This window comes from Ascaphus truei, chromosome 3 (genome assembly GCF_040206685.1).
Source record: "Ascaphus truei isolate aAscTru1 chromosome 3, aAscTru1.hap1, whole genome shotgun sequence".
Lineage (NCBI taxonomy): Eukaryota > Metazoa > Chordata > Amphibia > Anura > Ascaphidae > Ascaphus > Ascaphus truei.
The window spans coordinates 212398836-212417970 of NC_134485.1; the positions used below are offsets into that span (position 1 = coordinate 212398836).

Below are 19135 nucleotides of genomic sequence, written 5' to 3' on the forward strand. Positions count from 1 at the left end.
CAGCGCGCTGTCGGCTGAAAACATCCAATCAGCCTTAAGCAGCGTCAACGTCACGGCGCCGTGACATTGACGTCAGTGCGTCGTGGGCGATTGGCCCAGCGACGTCACTGCCCCGCCTCCCAACCACCTCCCCCCGGCTCCCTTCGCGCTCGCCTGCAAGTCCGTGCAATCGCGCTGACTGAAGCAGGCGAGCCTCAGCGCGCCTCCGCTCTCCCCACACCTCTATGGCACGGGCCTTATACCCTGCATCAGTGCTTAGTCAATCCTGGTGTTCGTGAGACTGACTCCAAATGAGTAAGGCTGCGTTCCCGCTGGCGCTGACCGCGCTCAAGCTTGAGAGCGGTGACGTCACCAACTCTCTAAGCACGAGCGCCGGGTGTCCTGGCTATTTTGCGAGCGGGGGGCATTGGGGGCTTGTTGAGCGCGCTTCAAACTCACCTTTTTTTGTCTCCTCAAGCGCCAAGTTTGGGAGATTGTGCGGGGACGTCAACATAAAGAGTACAAGTAAAAGCGGCAAGCGCCGAGCGCACAGCACGCTCAGCGTGGATGCAGCCTTTTCCATTTTCAGCGTTAACATGTCTGTTGGTGCTGTACAAAATCAACAGTGAGAGGCTATTGCTGATAACATGAACTGTGGTGCTCACTAGGCATATATATATATATATATATATATATATATATATATATAAAAATCAGGACTGTCTTTGTCCGAGATTGATAATCTAGATTACTGTATAAAAACATGTTTTACGAGACCACTATCGATAATCATTGCCCATTCTGTACAAACACCTAAAATTGGCCACACCTGCTATTAATGGTACAAATAAGCGTTGTTGGTTTCCAAATCCACAAGTTCACATTCTATATAATAAAGTCTGGATTTAAAAAAATAAAATACATTTCCCTCCATGTGACATTTTTAAGATTACATCATTTAACAGGTGTTGGATGTCTTGAAATCAGGCACATTACCAGCACTTCCACGACTGTACATGTTGAATTTGGAGTCATGAAGGCGACCCCTGGCCAGTGTCCACCTTGTCTGTAAAAACTGAAGTCTAGCTCTAGAGATAATGATCCACATACAAGCAGGTGTCCTAAACATGCTAACATTGCAAATGTCACTAGAGAGGGGTTACTTGCATGGGGACTGGAACTAGGGGTGTGGGAGTTGCTGCAGCCCCCTCTGGGTTTATACACAGTGGGAATGTGTGTTACCGAGTTTGTATGTACAGCACCTCCCCCCCCACCAAAAAAAATAATTCCTGCACTCCCGATTGCTTGATAACCTGGGCTCCCAGCTGCACCCTCTAACTGCGGGTGACCTTAAGCACGTGTGAGGGTCACTAGCCCACTGGTAAGAGCGCTGCCTGGCACTGCGAGACACCGGCATCCACGCACACCCAGCCAGCAACTGATACACAACACATCTGACACGGTAACGCGTTCTGCGCAGCCACACGCGGAGCTCTTCAGAACGCCGCTGTGTTCAAACATTCGAATACGTCACAATCGTTATTATTGTTACTAGCCAAGAGCTCGGGGGGGCAGGTGTAGGAGAGGGAAGGGGGCGGAGTTCTCCGGGATTGGAACGTGACGTCACCGTGCAGGGGATACGCCACTCGCTGGAAACCCCTCCCGCGTTGTGCGGCCGAGGGAGGCGGGCCTGGGAAGAAGGGGGCGGGGCCAGGAGGAGGAGGCAGAGCAATGCTGAGCTGATCCGATCCCACGTGTGACGAGCTCCTTCTTCCCGGCTCAATAATATTCTGTTAGCGGGTCCTGGCTTAGCTGCTGCCTCTCTCCCTGTGTGACTGAGAGAGACATACATACACACACACACAGAGACTCTCTCACACACAATCCCAGTGCTGGAGTGAGGCTGTCACTGTGCTTGTGTGTGTGCTGGGGCTTTGTTAGTCTCTTTCTACTAAGAGTTTGGTCTTTGTGTGGGGGATTTTATTTTTAATTTTTTTTTTTTATTATTATTTTTGTATTTTATTATTTTTTTTAAAAAACTGCTTAAAGAGGATATGGAGGCAGATGGGAGCCAGGCCACCTCTGGGAGCCCGAACGATTCTCAGCACGACCCCGGGTAAGTTGCATGGGATCCTTAGCCCTGCTTTGCCATGCAGACAGACATGCATCTTGCAGCCCACTACACACCCACCCCTCCTGCCTGTGCTCCCCTCTCAACTGCAAAGGGCAAGTGCAGGAGGTGGGGGGGGGGGGGAGGGAGCAGGGCAGGAGTGGGGTGGCATTGCACCCCTCTGTTCTGTTTACCCTTCCTGATTGTTCAGTTCCACCTTTTTTAGTGTGTTTGATTATATAGCACTAAGGCGCCCCCCCCCCCCACTCTCTCTCTCTCTCTCTCTCTCTCTCTCTCTCTCTCTCACTAGCAGCAGATCTCTCTCCTTTATCTCTATCCCCCTCTCTCTCTCTCTCCCTCTCAGCTTTTGTAAGTTACACGTCAAAATGGCCGATCTGACATCTGTGCTCACTTCTGTTATGTTTTCCTCCCCTTCTAGTAAAATGTTTATCGGCGGCCTGAGCTGGCAGACCTCCCCAGGTAAGGCAGCTTTCATCCCCTGTGCCTCCTTTATGGCTCTTTGTTACAGGGCTCCAGCCTCCCCCTCCCTCCCTCTCTCCCTCTCCATGTATTATTCCTTCTGCCTCCCACTTCTCGCTGCCCTTATTTATTTATTTCTCCTTTCCGAGTCCTCTATTCGACCCCTATTGCTATTTGGGGCTGTTTTATTAAAAGCAACCAAACCTAGCAAACATGGGATGGATGGGTGTCTGGGGGGGAGGGGGAGAGAGGGGGTAGGTTATGTATCTGTAATCTCTGACAACCTTTGATGATCTCTCATTACTGTCATTTATTATATTTCTGCTTGTGCACAGATAGCCTCAGAGACTATTTTAGCAAATTTGGCGAAATCAGAGAATGCATGGTGATGAGGGACCCCACCACAAAGCGCTCCAGGTAATAATCCGCACTGTATCATTTGATTACTAGCATTGGTAAACTTCGCAGACTCCTCTTCTTCTTCTTTTATTTATTTCCCACCTAGGCAAGTGGTCCTGTGGCTATGTAGATCCAAACCTTTCAGTTGACACACACACACACACACACACACACCACCCCCCCACCCCCCTGTCTCACTGACCTTGTGCCTTGTTTGCAGAAAATCCCTGCTTTGTGAACATGAATCTGACTTTGTTTGCTTTTAATCTGTGGCACAAACAAACAAACCCATCACCTGCGCCTTCTTCCTGACATAGAGTGCTTATTATTATTTTATCATTATTACCAAGCTTCAATTACTCTTGAGATGCCAATCAGGCAGTTAGTTGTCTGCTGCGATTTAACCATTTTGCCCAGTACCCAACTGAAAATCACGATTCTTTGTGATCTTGACTGCTGGGTTTGTTAACCCGTAATGGGGCTGTAGCGTGCCAGAGGTGTAGTTTACAGCTGCCTAATTTTAAACTCCCTATTCCCTTGGAACTATGAAACAAGTGTGTTTTTCTATCCGTTTCATCAAAGAGATGCCACCAAACTTAAGACACCTGCAGTTGAGATCTTGACATGTGAAATATAAAATATGTTTATTTTTGTGTCGTCCTAATACATCCTGTTCGCTCTAGACACGCCAAGCTCATAGTTTAGTCGTGCCTTGAAAATACAGTATGCTGCCCAACTTCTCCCCCCTGATGTACGGTTTTGACCTGTAAAATAGGTGTGTTTTCTTTCTCTGTTTATTCGTGCTCTGTGTTTAGCGCTCATTGTCACCTCTCTTGTTCTTTGTCTCATTTCAGAGGCTTCGGCTTCGTTACGTTTGCAGATCCTGCAAGTGTAGATAAAGTATTAGCTCAACCCCATCACGAATTAGATTCCAAGACGGTATGTTGTGCTTTTTTTCCCCCTTTTTTTTCTATTCATTTATTTCTGTTGATGTACTGTATGTCTTTCTGCAATGTCGTGTCGGTGACAGGCACATTTAAAGAGACAGTGTCCTTTTCATTGGTCCAGATTGCAGATCTGACATTAACGCCTCAGCTAAGCTTGTTTGCCAGGCTAAAGTTTTTATTCTGCACCTTTCTGTCCAAGGCTGTAAATTGCTATTCCATCAAATGCAATATTTATTTTAGCTACAATCAAAGACAATGTTGACATATTTTGTGTGCTCCATATGAATAATTGTTTATTATGGCAATGGTTTTGTATAATGAATGCGAGTAATCTACATGTACAGTCTCTTCCAGCAATGAAGAGGTAAAAAGTTGATCCAGTAATATCTCCGGTTTAATTGGGCTAGGGGAGAATACACTCCTACAGTAGTTGTTGGAAGGCTCTCCTCTCTCTGACTAGATCAGGAAAATTCTCTGTTTGCTTCTACCTGTTTGTTTTGGTGATAGGCAAATTGAAATCTGTAGCTTCCAATGGATAGTGCAAGTCTTACCAGTATGGTGTGTGTGTGTGTGTGTGTGTGTGTGTGTGTGTGTGTCTTACCTAGGAAATGTTCTCATTTGTTTACAAAGCAAAGAAAGAGGGAAAAAAAAAAGTTAATTTTCATCTTTGCACTCTATTACCCAGTTTAATTATGCTTCAGCAAAGCTAGGAAAAGGGACAGTGACAAAAGATCCCCCGTATAGCTGGTGCTGTGCCTAATGAGGAGGGAAAGGTGAGCTAATTATACTTATTAGTGAAATTAGTTTTTTTTTTTTTTTTTTTTAATCGTTAAATGTCAGCATTTTAACTATTTTCAGTGTGCCGTGTCCCAGATATTAGAGAATGAGAGCAGAGCAAAGCTTAAAAAAAGCATGCTTTCTGCATTTGTTCTCCATTTACTTTGACAACAGAAATGTTATGAAAGCCGTTGATAATATTCTGTCATTTGCACTGTGTGTACTTCATATACTTACATAATCTATACTGTGTACATGAGTATGTATAATAAGTGTGTGTGTAAGTATATGTATGTATGTATGTGTATATATATATATATATATATATATATATATATATATATATATATATATATATATATATATATATATATTTTTTTAATTTTTTTTTTTAAGTCCTGAACCATTATTTTGTGAGGGGCTTGTATGGAGAGTAATGCTCTCTGATAAGAAATCCCACTCTCCCCACCCATCAAGATTGTCATTAACCCCTTGGTTGCCAGAGCGACAATGATGACAGAAAGTGTTCTCCTTGCCACCCGATATTGCCATTAACCCGTAAGCCGCTGGGAAGAAAAGCCACCCAGGGAAAAAGGGTAGACCATGCAGCTGCTCCAATCCCCGGGACTGGAGTTTTTTTTATCTTTTTAAAGAGACCGCTTTGCAGGATCAGGAGTGAAAGGCGTAAGACAGGGTGGGCCACAGAAGCCATTGCTATATATATATATATATATATATTTTATATATTCGTCGCCATTCGTCAGCACATTCCTAATGATTTGTTAATGTAGCTTTATCTAGGCTTTGACTCGTGTTTCAACATTCAGTGCAGGAGGCAGCCCGGTTGGGTTTTGACATGGAATCGGCGCTCTTGTTTACGCTTGCGTTAAAAGCTTTGGTGTTAGGTAATGGCCACATACCTCTGAAATAGTACCATAGTCTATTTTGTTTTTTGTTTTTCTCCTAGAGGATTTGTAGATACAGTAAGTAGAATTTTTGTCTCTGACTAACTCATTTGTTTCTTTGTAGATGTTTATTTCTTGTATTTAATATTAGGAGGCAGTGTAAGAGGTGAGGCATTTCAACGCAAGCCGAAGGAGGGAGGGGGAGAAAATTCTTATCTTTTGGAAGGGGTTTACACTTGGGAGCTTTGGAAGCGCCAAGTCAATTTAGTTAGCAAATGCTGAGGCATTGGTTGGAGCCAACATTTTTCTGCTGCTACTCTGAGAATAGCCACAAGCCACCGATGCCTCTCAAAAATATATATTTAAATTTGATGTTATTCATTAAAACAGCCAGCACGAAGAGCTGCTGAAACACTTTTTTTTTCCCCCTTTGGTTGGGCGAAATGCAACTTCTTATTGAAATGTAGTTGCATGGCAGCAGCAGACGGCAGATAGAGGCTCAGCTTGGCGGCTTGTTGAATGGAAACCCCCCCCCACCTGTTGCATTGCTTTTCTAGACATGCACCTAGATGGTGCTGGGTCGTATTGTTAGATAACTTGTGAAAGCTTTGTGGAAGGTTAGCCACATGTTTAATGTCAACATATTATCAATGTCACAATGCACGGAAGAACTGTTTAATGGCTCATTTCTAAGGATGTGTATAGCGCGCATTGCATTGGGCTGCAGATGCGTTAACCCCTTCTGACACGGCAGAGCAGACTGGTGTAGCTCTGAGAGGGTTAATGTGGCAATAAGGAAATACTAAACTGTACCGCTCCGTTTAATTAGGTGCCCCAATTGGTCAGAGATGTTGGCAAAGTATTTTCACTGATGGATGGGAACCATTAAATAAAATCACTGGCCCGTCGCACGGTGGATCTTCTGTTTTCCGCACAGATGAGTGTGAAATCCCAGAAATATAAACTTTCCAGTTCGACTTCCAATCTAGTTTTACAATTAAATGTATTTCTTTTAAAATCAGGATTTTGCATAGTAGCATCTATATAACATATATTATGTAGCTTGATGGTTGTTTATGTAAAGAGCAAAAATATATATAATTGAGCACACTCTGTGCTTTTAAATGCTGGATAGAGGTTGATTTCTTATAGCAACATTTCGGTTCTCACAGGAAAACTGTTTTTTTTTCTGCCATTTTTATACCACAATATTTTAGAGAGCGAATTACAAAAAAACATTTTTTTTGTGAAATGTAAGCAATTAAAACAAAGAGCTCATCCTATGTTAAAATAAATAAATAATAATAATTTGGTGGTTTTGAAGAAGAAAAAAAGTCACCTGACAACCTTTTTTTTTTATATCCTCTCTCCAGAGATCTGTTCTTTTTATGGGGTAAAATGTGTGCCTGTGTAATTTTTGATGGCATGGTAGAAATAAATGGTGATGGTGTTAAATTATTAAAACAAAAAAACCCAGCAAAAGAACAGATTGGCGAGTAGTTCTGCGTATCTCCGAAACCCTTTTGAAAGCTTGCGCTAAGTTGTGTGTGTTGTATCAGCAAGTGCTACAACGCCTTGCTCTATGGCAGGGGTGACGAACGGCATTACTCAAGGGCCACCAACAGGTCAGGTTTTAAGGATATTCTTGCTTCAGCACAGTTGGCTGTCATAATGATTGAGTCACCTGTACTGAAGCAGGACTATCCCTAATACCTGGCCTGTTGGTGGCTCGTGAGGACTTTAGTTGACCACCTCTGCTCCATACACAGTTGGCTGCATGTTGCTTTGCATGATGTTGCTGGAGCTTCTAGTGACACAAGGGGTTACATCTGTGCGGCTGAATCGGTTAGGTGAAGGCTCCCACCCAGGATTGCTTGCACATCCCTCTGCAGAGTGGCGCATTATGAAGTACATGCAAATAACTTCTTCACTTTTTTAGCTCTGGGGCTCAAACATCTGTTCAACATGCTGAGCGAGAGAGAAGCACTTTGTTATACCGATATCGCTCAAGTCTCTCGTGTACTTGGGAGTTATAATTTTTCAATACACTGCAATAAAGGAAATCAATGTATTTTTCTGTGAGGTACAGACAGAGCACGTTAGCGATGTAGTTTGTGTTGACGATTGCTAATCCCTTTGATTTTTGCAGAGCACGCCAGCAGCCAACAGGTTAAGTTGGGTAATGCCACCGTTAGAAATGAGCCATTAATCGCCATACTGAAATATAAGGTGTACAAGCAACTCCCTGACTTACTGTGTGTTTCTTCTTCTTTTTTTCCCCCCGCTTCCCTTCAGATTGACCCCAAAGTTGCATTTCCCAGAAGAGCACAGCCCAAGGTAAGTAGGCGGATCGATAATAGGATTTTCGGCACACAGAGAGTCATTGTTACCAAGCAGTTCAGGTTTCAAGCAGGGAATTGGCGATGAAAGCTTTTAAAGCTGGAGCGCATGGCGTCTTAAGGGTATCAGCATATGGCTGGGAAGCTACAGGAGAGCTACTCTGTGCTGCAGTTTAACCGTCCACTCCCCAGGCCAGGGGAGCATTTCCTGTAGTAGCTCATGAGCACATCTTTATTTTCTAAAATCTTTAAAAAAACAAACTGTTCTCTATATTGAAAATAAAATACAAAATACACGTATATCTCCTGTCATCTTTTCACGTGCCACAGTACTCATGTTAGTCTGCAAGATGGAATATTTCTCTACATATTGTATAACCGCTATTGCTTAGGATTATCCCTCGTGACTGTTTTTCCTTTTTTCTTTTTATGAGCGGTAAGCATGGTCTGTTGAACAAGTGTACAGTTGGCACCTTTATTTGTTTGCGGACGTTATTTAAGTTTGGGGCATTCTCTGGGCTAGTGGGGTGAGTGTTTTTTTTTTTTTTTGTGGTAGCTTGAAAAATGTTAATGTTGAGATCTACTGGAGTTTCCGCTTAACCATTTTTATTTGTGTACGCCACAAAAAGCATGCAGTGTTCTGAAATCCATTTTTGTGAACAGTGACGGTATTATGGATTTAGAGCTGAATCTTGTTTAAATGTGTGTTGTGCGTTGATAGTAGTCACCCTTCCATGCTACGTGTTTGAGTCTGATGTTTGCAGTGTATTGTAGCCACACAGGACTTTTTTCCAAATGCCTCTGACTTGAATAGCAAATAATGTGCAAATCGCTCCCCGGAAGAGGCCACAGGAGGGCAGAGGGGTGAGATGAGAGGTAGTTTGTGTGAAGGAGTTAATGAAACACTTTGCTACCAGTGTGGCCTTCAATGCCTTGCTAGCGCCTCTGACATTGAAGCAGTTGTGTTTGGCTCTTCTGGGTATTGTTATTGAAAGATATAAAATGTAATAATTGCACCAGGGACCTCTGCACTTATGAGCCAGTCTTGTGAATACGAAAGGTTTTTCCAGCCCCTTCTGTTGGCTGGGCGCCCATAGAAAAGAATGGTTCATTTGCAGGCCTCGTCTGGGACAGTGACTCTGTTGGCCCATGCAGGGCTACAAAGTATTCCAGTGTTGATGTAGAGCTGCTAGGGGGCCCTGCTGCAGGGAGACAGACTTCACAGGTCTGCTAAAGCATCAGGCCGCTGGACCATGGAATTATGCTGGGTTGTGTCCTAGTATTCTCAACCAGGGGTTTAGGACATTTCATTGACCATGGCCAAATCTCTTATTATTCTGGTTTAGGTACACAATTAGGTTGTAAATTAGGGAAGAGATCTTCTGGTCAGTGGTCACGTGGGTAATAGGATTGTGAGTTTTGAGTCTGGTCACTGAGTGGTGGATTTGTGGTGTGCCGCTGAGATTCCAGTACAAAGCATCTCCAGGCTGTGTAACAGAACTAACATTTGTGCTCTATACACCACGGTTTCACTTTAAAAGTAAAGGTCAAAGTAATTTACAGAGTTGTAGTAGATTTATTGATCCCAGAGGAAAGTTGATCCTGTATCTACTGCCGCCATCTAAAAGAGAATTGTGGGTGTTTATCTGGTGCGTTTGATTGTAAGCTTTGTGTCCTAGAGACCTTTCTTTGCATAGCCCAACATGCATGTGAAAAAAGCAAATCAGCCCTTGGACAGTTTGATAGATTGAACATTTATTGCGGAGCTGTCGTGCACGGACTTCTTTTTGAATTGTATGGATTTTTTGTTTTGTTTTGCTTGGTTGTAAACATCCCCCGGTTTATTTCCTTGATTGTTGAGGGGCTGGAAATAGAGACCCTGACCGCAGCCGATGTCCCTGGATTACTTGCGAGAGGTAGGTACGTGCTTTTGGGAAAGGGTGGGCAGGGAGAAAGGTGCTTCTGGAATGGCACAAACTCGCGGTATGGACATAAGCTGACATGCTCTTCTTTGGCAAGATTGTTTTGTGTAACACAAAGTACTGATGAGTTTCAGTCGCAGTCATGTTATCACAGACCTAATGTTGTCTCTTGTTCTTGTATGGGCCCTCACCTTGGGAAATTAAGGCTTGGTGCTGTGCCTGGCTGATCCTAAATGAAGGTTCCAGTGATACGTTTATGTAGAGGACCTAATGCAAATAACTGCACATACCTCCTGTTCATCACACTCGCCCTTTTGACAGGCCTTTTTGCACCTGTAGATTTCAGTAGCATTACCTTTTTGAAACCGAGCGACCTCATGGCAGTTGCATGTTTTTAATAGTTTAAATGTAGGTGATTTGTCATCTCACAGAAAACACAAATCAAAACCAGCTTAGGTCAAATCTTTGTCTCGACTCCTCCTTTGTAATCACAGTCAGTTTTCAAATCTAGTTACAATGTTTTAATTTGTGTTTGTTTGTAATTATGAAGCCATAATAGGTTATTAAACGGAAGTAGCGGGTTAGCCTGAATTTAGTGCACCTGAAGAGAAGGACATTTTTCACAGGATGCAATTTTGTAACATTGTTATTTGTCACCATAACTCTGTGCCCAGGACATACTTGAAAACGAGAGGTAACTCTCAATGTATTACTGCCTGGTTAACATTTTATAAATAAATAAACAAATACATTTTGAAGTGTGATTGACTCTGTCAGTTACACCGAGTTGTTTAAATGTCTTTGTTTTCTTCAGCTTGCTTTGTGGGGCTGCCCCTTTAACGGTTGGGATTAGCCCTTTTACACACAAAGCGGCCCCCACAGACTTGAGTGACATCACTGCTTTTAAGACTAGAAGTCTGGCTCCTGGTGCGTGAATCAGTGTTGATTGCTATGATTTCAGGAGCCCCTTAGAGCACGTTTGCACTTCCTTTTAGACCTGTTTTTTTTGCAATTGCCCTGTGCTTTTGTAATCTTGGTAATGTATAGATATATCAAAATAACAGGTTGCAAATGCATATATACAATCTTGGGTAATCATATCATCATGTCCTGGCAATTATGCCATTGTTCTTATTGTACTGTAGTATTTATTCAATATGTAAGCAGTAACTGTGCTTATATACACCACAAGAGTGTGTCCTGGTCACCAGAACATCTTCTGTTCCTCCCTCGCTTCCCTTGTAACACTGCACTCTCCATCATTCTTATAATGGAGCGTTCTATCCCATTTTCATTTTATTTTGACATGTTTATGAAGCAGGGCGTCTCCAGAGCTGAGCCGCGTTATTTCAGCTCCGGGAACCCCCTCCTTGCTTCCCGAGATAATTAACTCTCTAGGTGCTGCCAGTACTTCCCTGGTTCTTAAATCTCCAGTGGCATGTGGGCCAATTGGAATCTGCGGTGGATCATGTTGCGACTTCCTACTGTTTAAAACTCCAGTTTGTCTCCCCAGCAGAGGATGGTACGGGGGAACCTGTGTGTGTGTGTGTGTGTGTGTGTGTGTGTGTGTGTGTGTCTATATCTCGAAGCAAGGGGTCCCCGGAGCTGAAATCCCAGCTTCAGCACATGGGGTGCAGTCTTACACTGAACCACTGATTGAGCCACATGTCCTGAAGTAGGGATATCCTTAAAACTTGACCTGTTGGAGGGTCATGAGGCCTGGAGTTGAACACCCCCTGCAATAGGTAATGAGGTCACTACTTTATTAGTGACATTCTACATTTAGAACCTAAGCCTTAAAACAAAGGAGTCATGTATTTGTATCTTTTGATCAAAGAATGATTCAAGCCTGTTACTCCGTCTGGGTTAACTCCATTTCAGTGGGTACCTATAATAAATACAAAATATTTCTTGTGGACTAAATTTGTGAAAGTGCCTACAGCAGTGGTTCTCCACTACTCTCCTCCCCCCCCCCCCCCCCCAAACAGGCCAGGATATCAGGACATCCCTGATTCAGCACATGCGGCTCAATCAGTGGCTCATTGTTTGACTGAGCCACCTGTGCTGAAGCAGGCTCTTCAAATGAGCCTCTGACTGAACCACCAAAGGGTTAAATGAAGCATTTCTGCTGTCTGCGATTCAGTGCAGTTCGTGTTTCACTACTCTGAAGAGCTTGCAATTTATTGGACCAAAAAGGAGTGAATGCGCCTGCCGTAGTCGGGAATGTGGCTTGTTTGCTCGAGTTGCATATCTAAGGCTGCGAACCCGCTGCGGCCGCGGGCCACCAGCTCCTTTCCTCCAGTCTGGAGGTCCCCGCTGGCTCCTTCAGACGTGGCTGACTGCGTGCTGTGACGCGTCAGCCGGCCGATGCTGCAAGCTTCTTGTGATCAGAAGCGCTGATGCGTCATGTGGTGCAGCAGTCAGCCAATGAGGAGGGAAAGGAGGCGGCTACGGGGAGGGAGACGGCCATCCTGTCTGTGCAGCGTGCATAGAGCCGCCCCCCCCCCCTTCTCTGGTGCCTGTTTCGCAGGCTGCCCCTGCTCCGGGAGGGGGGGAGAGGAGGGGGGCTCCCGGAGGTGGGGGGAGCGGGGCCGACGCCGGGAGCGGGGCCGACGGGGAGAGGGACCGACGGGGGAGAGGGACCGACAGGTTGGGGGGCACAAACCATGCCCCCTCGCTCAAACCACGCCCCCAGCTTGCGCTCCCTACAGACTGCAGGGAGCGGTCAATTGCAGGGGCTGAGGGCTGCTGTGGGGCTGAGGGGCTGCAGCGCAGTTCTGTGGGGCTGTGTGATGGTCCCGCCCACTCACGTCAGCGCCGCCCCACCCGTTTTGGCCACGCTCCGGCTCCCTACAGACCGCATTTCGCCGCCTGTCTGCAGTGCGGGCGCGCTGACTGAGGGAGCGGGGCCTTAGCCTTCGGCTGCGTTCCCGCTGCACGCGCGTCTGCAGAGAGCTGCAGGAGGAAACCGGGGGGGGGGGGCGGCGTGACAGGGGCACGGCCGTGACGTCACCCGGCAGGTTCGCTCTTATTGGCTGAACCGCTGGGGGGCGTGGCCTAGCGCTCCGTCGCGACTCCTGCTCTCAATTTTCTTGAGCAGGAGTTTCTCTCGGGACAGCGCTGCGGCCCCCCCTTGCAGCGGGCCTGGCCCCAGTGTGGGGCGGCTCTTTTCCCTGCAGCGTCCGCCACAGCGAGCGCTGCAGTAGCCAGTGGGGACCGGGCCTAAAGTTATCCAAAGACTGCAAAGATCTGAACACACACATACAACCTCTTCCATCCCCCCCCCCCCCCCCCGCCCCGAACATTTTGTTTTCACTTATAATATTATAATTTCTGTGTTTTGGTGCTAAAGTTCAGTACACAAGATGTGCGTGTGCAACAGGTACTGCACCCAGACTGAAACATTGACATTTTATTGAAGGGTCACCACTGAAGTTTGGTGTGTCTGATTTATTTGCAAGGGGAAGACGCTTAATCAGTAAACCACAAGAGCCCACATCTTGTTTGGAGGGAGGTTTTACTTTACTAAATCCCAATCCAGGAGTTTGTCAGGGCCACCTTTTGGTTCTGTCTGTGCTTTGTGCGCTTACAGCTCAAAGTCTTTGTAGTCATGTGGCCATAACTAGCAGGCAGCTACCCTAAGCCCTACACTTCCATGTCCTGTGCCATTGATCCAGTTCAGTAGGTGACATCCTTGTCTACTGCTGGTATTGAATGTAGTTAACCACCGGTATTTTCAACGGCAGTTGTCCAGACCCCCCCCCCTCCCCAACAGTTCAGGTTTTAATGATATCCCTGCTTCAGCACAAGTGGCCCGGTCGAAGACTTGTGCGGAAACAGGGATATCCTAAAAATCTGACCTACTGAGGAGTCTTGAGGACTGGAGTTGTTGTGAACCCCTGAGTTAACACATCATATTAAGAAGTTCAAAAGTGTCTCTCTAAAACACAAAATGATGCATTTCAAATAACGAAAAAAAAGTCGCTCCACTTTTTCTGTAAACTCTTTTTTTTGTTCTGCAAGTGGCAACAGAGATATCGCCTTTCCGTGCAAAAAATTAGATGCAATGAATTAGTTAAACCTTCTTTCCTGGGGCCGTCTTACCTCTTCCTAAGCTCCGGCTAATATTAATTAGGGAGAGGGAAAGAAAAAAGAAAAGAGGCTGGGTTATTTTTGTGCTAGGCAAGGAGCTTGTGTTTTAGCTCCAGGATTATGTTGTTGGATTAGTGCTGCATTTGAAACATTCTATTCCTTAAAGTTGCAGGTTGCCATTTCAAGGTGATACGAGATCCCATGTAATAATAATAATAATAGTTTGTTCTTGTATAGCGCTGCTAGTTTTAAGTAGCGCTTTAGAGAGACATTTTGCAGGCACCGGTCCCTGCCCTGTGGAGCTTACAATCTTATGTTTTTGGTAAATGTATAGAGAAAAACAAGAAGCATTGCAGCAAAAGAACTGGAGGCAGATCAAAAAGTTGAAAAATAAAAAAGATTTATTCAATATATCATGCCCATGAGAGAGCTAAAATGCACTCTGTTTTTGGTGCCTGAGGTACAGCAGGTAGATAATGTGACTTGCCCAAGGTCACAAGGAGCCACCAGGAATTGAACCAGGTTCCCCTGCTCAGTGCCAGTCAGTGGCATTACTCACTGCGCCACTCCTTCTCCATCATGTATGAATTATATGCCACGTACCCCTCTTAAATATATATATATATATATATATATATATATATATATATATATATATATATATATATATATATATATATATATATATATTTCTCTCATCTCTAAATCCATCAACTAAGAGTGTGGTCGGTTAATTTTTTTTTTTATCTTCTTTCCCTGCTGCTGAAAAAGCGCTCAGCACAGTTGATGATGACTTCTCGTTCGCTGTCAAATGTAATATGTATGACTTTCTGCTATTAACAAATGAATAACGAGGACTTCTTGATAGCATGGGTTGATGATAATTAAAATCCTGACCGGGTAATCACTGTACAAATATCTCTTCCTCCTCTTTAAAGCTGGTAGGCTCGCCTGCGCTTTTTTTTCTTTTAAAGGAAAATCCCGGCTATGGAATATTGAGATTCTTTTGACCTCCTCCCCGCTCATGAATAGAGATGGAGGAGGCAAAGTATATACAGTAGCTGCAGTAAGTGTAAACCCGTAGCCCTCTGCTGAAACGTGTCTGCTCTTTATGCCGGAAGCCTGATTTGGAAGGAAGCATTTCATATTTGCTTTTCCTTGCTAAATAACTAGGTGGTAGGAGCTTGAATTCTGCTGACGACCAGCTATTAAGTAATTATACTGTATTTGGAAACGGAATTATTACACTTTGTAAATCCTGCTTCATGTTGTGCATAGTTATAGAATATGACCGTTTTGTATTGACTCTCATGATATATAGGTGTGTGTGTATTGGCATGTGCAGTATATGTCTGTATTTAAACACAATGACCACACATGCCACTGAAATCCAACTTTTTAGAGGCTTGTAACTCACGATCCATCAATGGAGAATTTCTGTTGGGTGTCCAACAAATATGCCAAATGTTCCTAATCTGAGTAATATTAGAAGTGGACTTTGAGCACAGTATAGGGTTTTCAGATTATCTTCTTTACGGCTTTAAATGCCAGATTGTATTTCAAATTGTTAAAAAATAATAATGGGGTAAACCTGTTGGCGGTTGATGCTAAACTTGTTGGATCACCTTGTAATACGTGCTTCCATGATTACTGCTTTCTTTTTTTTTTTTGCTATAGAAATATTCCCATCATCTTTTCTCGACCCAAGCAAACCAATATACGTTGAATCAAATTGTAAGCGTCTATTTCAAAGCTAAAATGGCCAGGTTGGATGCTTAATACATGGAATACTTTGTTCTGTATATGGATGGGGGTGGGATCATCGTATAAAACAGGAGTGGGCAACTCCAGTCCTCAAGGGTCACCAACAGGTCAGGTTTTAAGGATATCCCTGCTTTAGCACAGGTGCTTCAATCAGTGGCTCAGTCATTATGGTTGAGCCACCTGTGCTGAAGCGGGGATATCCCTAATACATGGCCTGTTTGTGGCTCTTGCAGACTGGAGTTGGCCACAACTGATTTTTATACAATGTATTTCATCTTCTCTTATCCCATATGAACGTGGGCTCCTAATGAGGTTCCTAGAATACAGGGGGAGCTGTAAGACAAGCAACTGTTCCAAGCTTCCTCTACCCCACTGATGAGCGCTTTATACAACTGTTCTAGCATCCAGTGAGGAGCACAGTTATGCACCTCTGTTTTACGTCTCCTCCACTTATATAAAGCATATAATTCTCCCCCCCCCACCCCCCCTGCAGGATGTGTTTGTTCTCCGATACATGCACGCTTTGGGTGGCTGAACACCTCGGGCCGTGCCACACACCCGAGAAGTGCATATATCGGAGTTAACGCACTCTCAGGAGTGGGCCATTTGTTAAATGTAATGGTGACAGTATGTGGTTCTTATCTTCTCTGCTCATGAGTGGGTCAGACAATAACTCACGGGAGGCGTTAGTACTTCCTCACTGTTTGGTAAATAGCTTTTGCGAGGAAGAATGAATGCTCTGATTCCTTTCTGGCCAGGAGAGCCGCGGGCTGCTCCCCAGGGGACATGAAGCAAAGGAAGGTGATCATTTCTCTGCACCATACTGCACTTCCTGAGCTCACAGCTGTCTTTTGTCTTTGGTTCAACTATGCAGACATTTTAATGTCTTTTTATAGGTGTGTGTGTATATGTATGTATATGTATATGTATATGTATATATATATATATATATATATATATATATATATATATATATATATATATATATATATATATATATATATATATATATATATACATATATAATCTGAGATTATTTATATATATATGCAAATATAGCTGTGTGCTCATCTGCATGTTTTAGGCATATATATATAATCTCAATCACACACCTTTATGCAGCACTGTACGTAATACTACTAGTTTACTGTTGGTGCCTAAAACTCAAGTACATTATGTTGCAACTTTTTAACCGTTAGCCTCCAGTGACCTGGGATGTGTTGCACATCTGTCTGGCAGCAAAGGGGTTAATCTAATGCAGAGCATGTATAATACCACCCCCTGGAGAGCGTCCTAAACATTTTGCGCATGTATATATGCAGTGGTCGACAAATCACCAAAAAATCTACTCGCCACCTAGTACCACACGTGTGCTGCTTAGGAGCTCGCCACGATGTTACCTCCACTCGCCTGGGGCGTGCAGATGTATAGGTTTGTCGAACACTGTATATATGTATACATACATACATACATGCATTTTAATTTTCTTGTAGAATAAGCATTTATTTTATTTAATAATAAATATATTCAGAGATTCTACAACCCGGCCAGTTTCCTGAGTGTTACAGCTGGGATCTCCGCACCTTGTGGTGGCCGTGCAATGATTACGTTTAAAGTGGAAGCAGTACTTATTGTTCATTATGTGGGATTTTTCTGTGCTTTTCAGCCCTAAATTAGAATAAGCTGACGCTCTCACTATCTTTTCACATCTAAAATGCAGAGATCCCAGCGTTGTTGCTCCTCCGGCTATCCAGAGGGAAACGGTGAAACGGCCGCGTTGAGATGGCAAAATCCCAAAGTATCCCATTTGCCTTAGCGCAGTTGTTGGGATGCCATTGTTTGAAAAGGATGTAGAAAACTTTTGCCAGTGCAGAAGAGCCAAATCTTGTTGAACAGTGCTCTCTGGGCCCATTTTATATAAAAAAGAGGATATATATTCTTTTTCATGATTTGTGTCTTAAAAAGCAAGAATAAAATAGGGCCATGAGATTTAACAACTGCCAAGGGGGAGATGCTTGGAAAGCGTCCTTTTGGTAGCCCGAGACCCCACATACCTAGCGAGTACATAGTGGTTGTGTAGGTGTCACTTGCACTTTATTCTGGATTAGAGAGTCTCTGTAGTGTTGACTTTGTGTGTGTGGCTCATCGTATCCTATTTTGATGATTTAGTAAATCCCTTTTTCTTTCCTTTTTCAGGCTTAATTTACCATAGTGTCAAATATGGAGGGAAATGCATAACATAATATAGGAGAAAATGTAACTGCCGTGGAGAATGTCTAATATTAGCACTGTCACAATATGCTTTAATGCATCTCATAAATAAAAAAACCTGTTTTGACCTGTTTTTAATTAGCTGCTGAATTAAGGATTTTGCATTCGGCAGTTCATTTATCTCAGCTGAGCAGTAAATGTTTAGTATTTAAAACTGAAGCACCGTTGCATTTTATTAACTGGATATGTTTAGGCCTATAGAAATTGATGGCGTTTAATTAACCCCTTGAGCCCTGAGAGACTCGCCTATGTTTTTGTGTGCACAACGTCATGATCAGGAGTCAGAACAGGCTTCGCTATTCCCAGTCACACTGCAAACACATGTAACATTGGTTATTACAAGAGCCCAGGGTGGTCTTCGAATGCCTGGGTTGTGCTGCATATAGTATGGATTCCGCATTCTGAGGCTTTGTGATGTCACTTTGGTCTGGGCTGCACTAGCAGGCACTTGACCTGTGGAAGAAAGCTAGCGTCCAGCAGTGCATATGCTAGGACTTGAGGGAAAATAGTTGAGTTGGCGTGAGTCATCAGAGGAGCGGGAACTGATGTATAAATCTGTCATTATGGAGAACTGGGAAGTCATCAGAAGCATAGAAGACTGACAAAAGAAGAGGTTAATGTTGTGAGTTGGTGCAATGACATTTGCTCTGAACATGGGTTACCAGTGGTAACGGACATTTTAAATCCCCAATAAGTTATCTAGCAAGCGAGCTATAATACAGTCTATATTAACTGCTGCATGCGTTTGCATTTTTTATTGACATTATTTCAATGCAATGTCCTTTTAAACGTTTTGTACACCTTTTCACACCAGGTCAGCTGACTTATGCGGCCATTATACCAACTAGTGATGCATTCAAGTGTTTTCAATGAGATTTGACTTTGCTGGATATATTTAAAGGGGGTTTATAAGCCCCTTGCTGTTCTGTAACTCATCAGCATTTGAAATAACACATCACTCCTTCCTCTCAGCCTGGCTTCTTTGTTTATGTCAAAACATCTCCCTTGCATATGAATACACTTTGTTGCTAGCTTAGCATATCTTTCTGCCTTTTTTAATTTATTCTATTTGTACTCCTCACAGAAGTCACGTGTGGCGGCAATATATTTCAAACTTGGGACTGAATCCGGTCTGTTTAGTCTTCCGGTT

General features: G+C 43.8%; 1 protein-coding gene across 9 annotated transcripts in view; it reads left to right on the plus strand.

Annotated features, from left to right (window-relative positions):
* The first annotated feature begins 1693 nt into the window (after positions 1 to 1693).
* Positions 1694 to 19135, plus strand: part of MSI2 (musashi RNA binding protein 2) — a 575344-nt gene continuing 557902 nt past the window's right edge. For 4 of the 9 annotated variants that reach the window (XM_075590052.1, XM_075590057.1, XM_075590054.1 and 1 more), the window contains exons 1-5: positions 1698 to 2095; positions 2529 to 2569; positions 2905 to 2986; positions 3823 to 3907; positions 7893 to 7934. In XM_075590052.1, coding sequence (XP_075446167.1) covers positions 2034 to 2095; positions 2529 to 2569; positions 2905 to 2986; positions 3823 to 3907; positions 7893 to 7934 — 312 coding nt within the window. In that variant the 5' untranslated portion in view covers positions 1698 to 2033. Of the gene's footprint in view, positions 2096 to 2528; positions 2570 to 2904; positions 2987 to 3822; positions 3908 to 7892; positions 7935 to 19135 lie in introns of all 9 variants that reach the window. The other 5 variants (XM_075590056.1, XM_075590059.1, XM_075590053.1 and 2 more) reach the window with 4 other exon arrangements.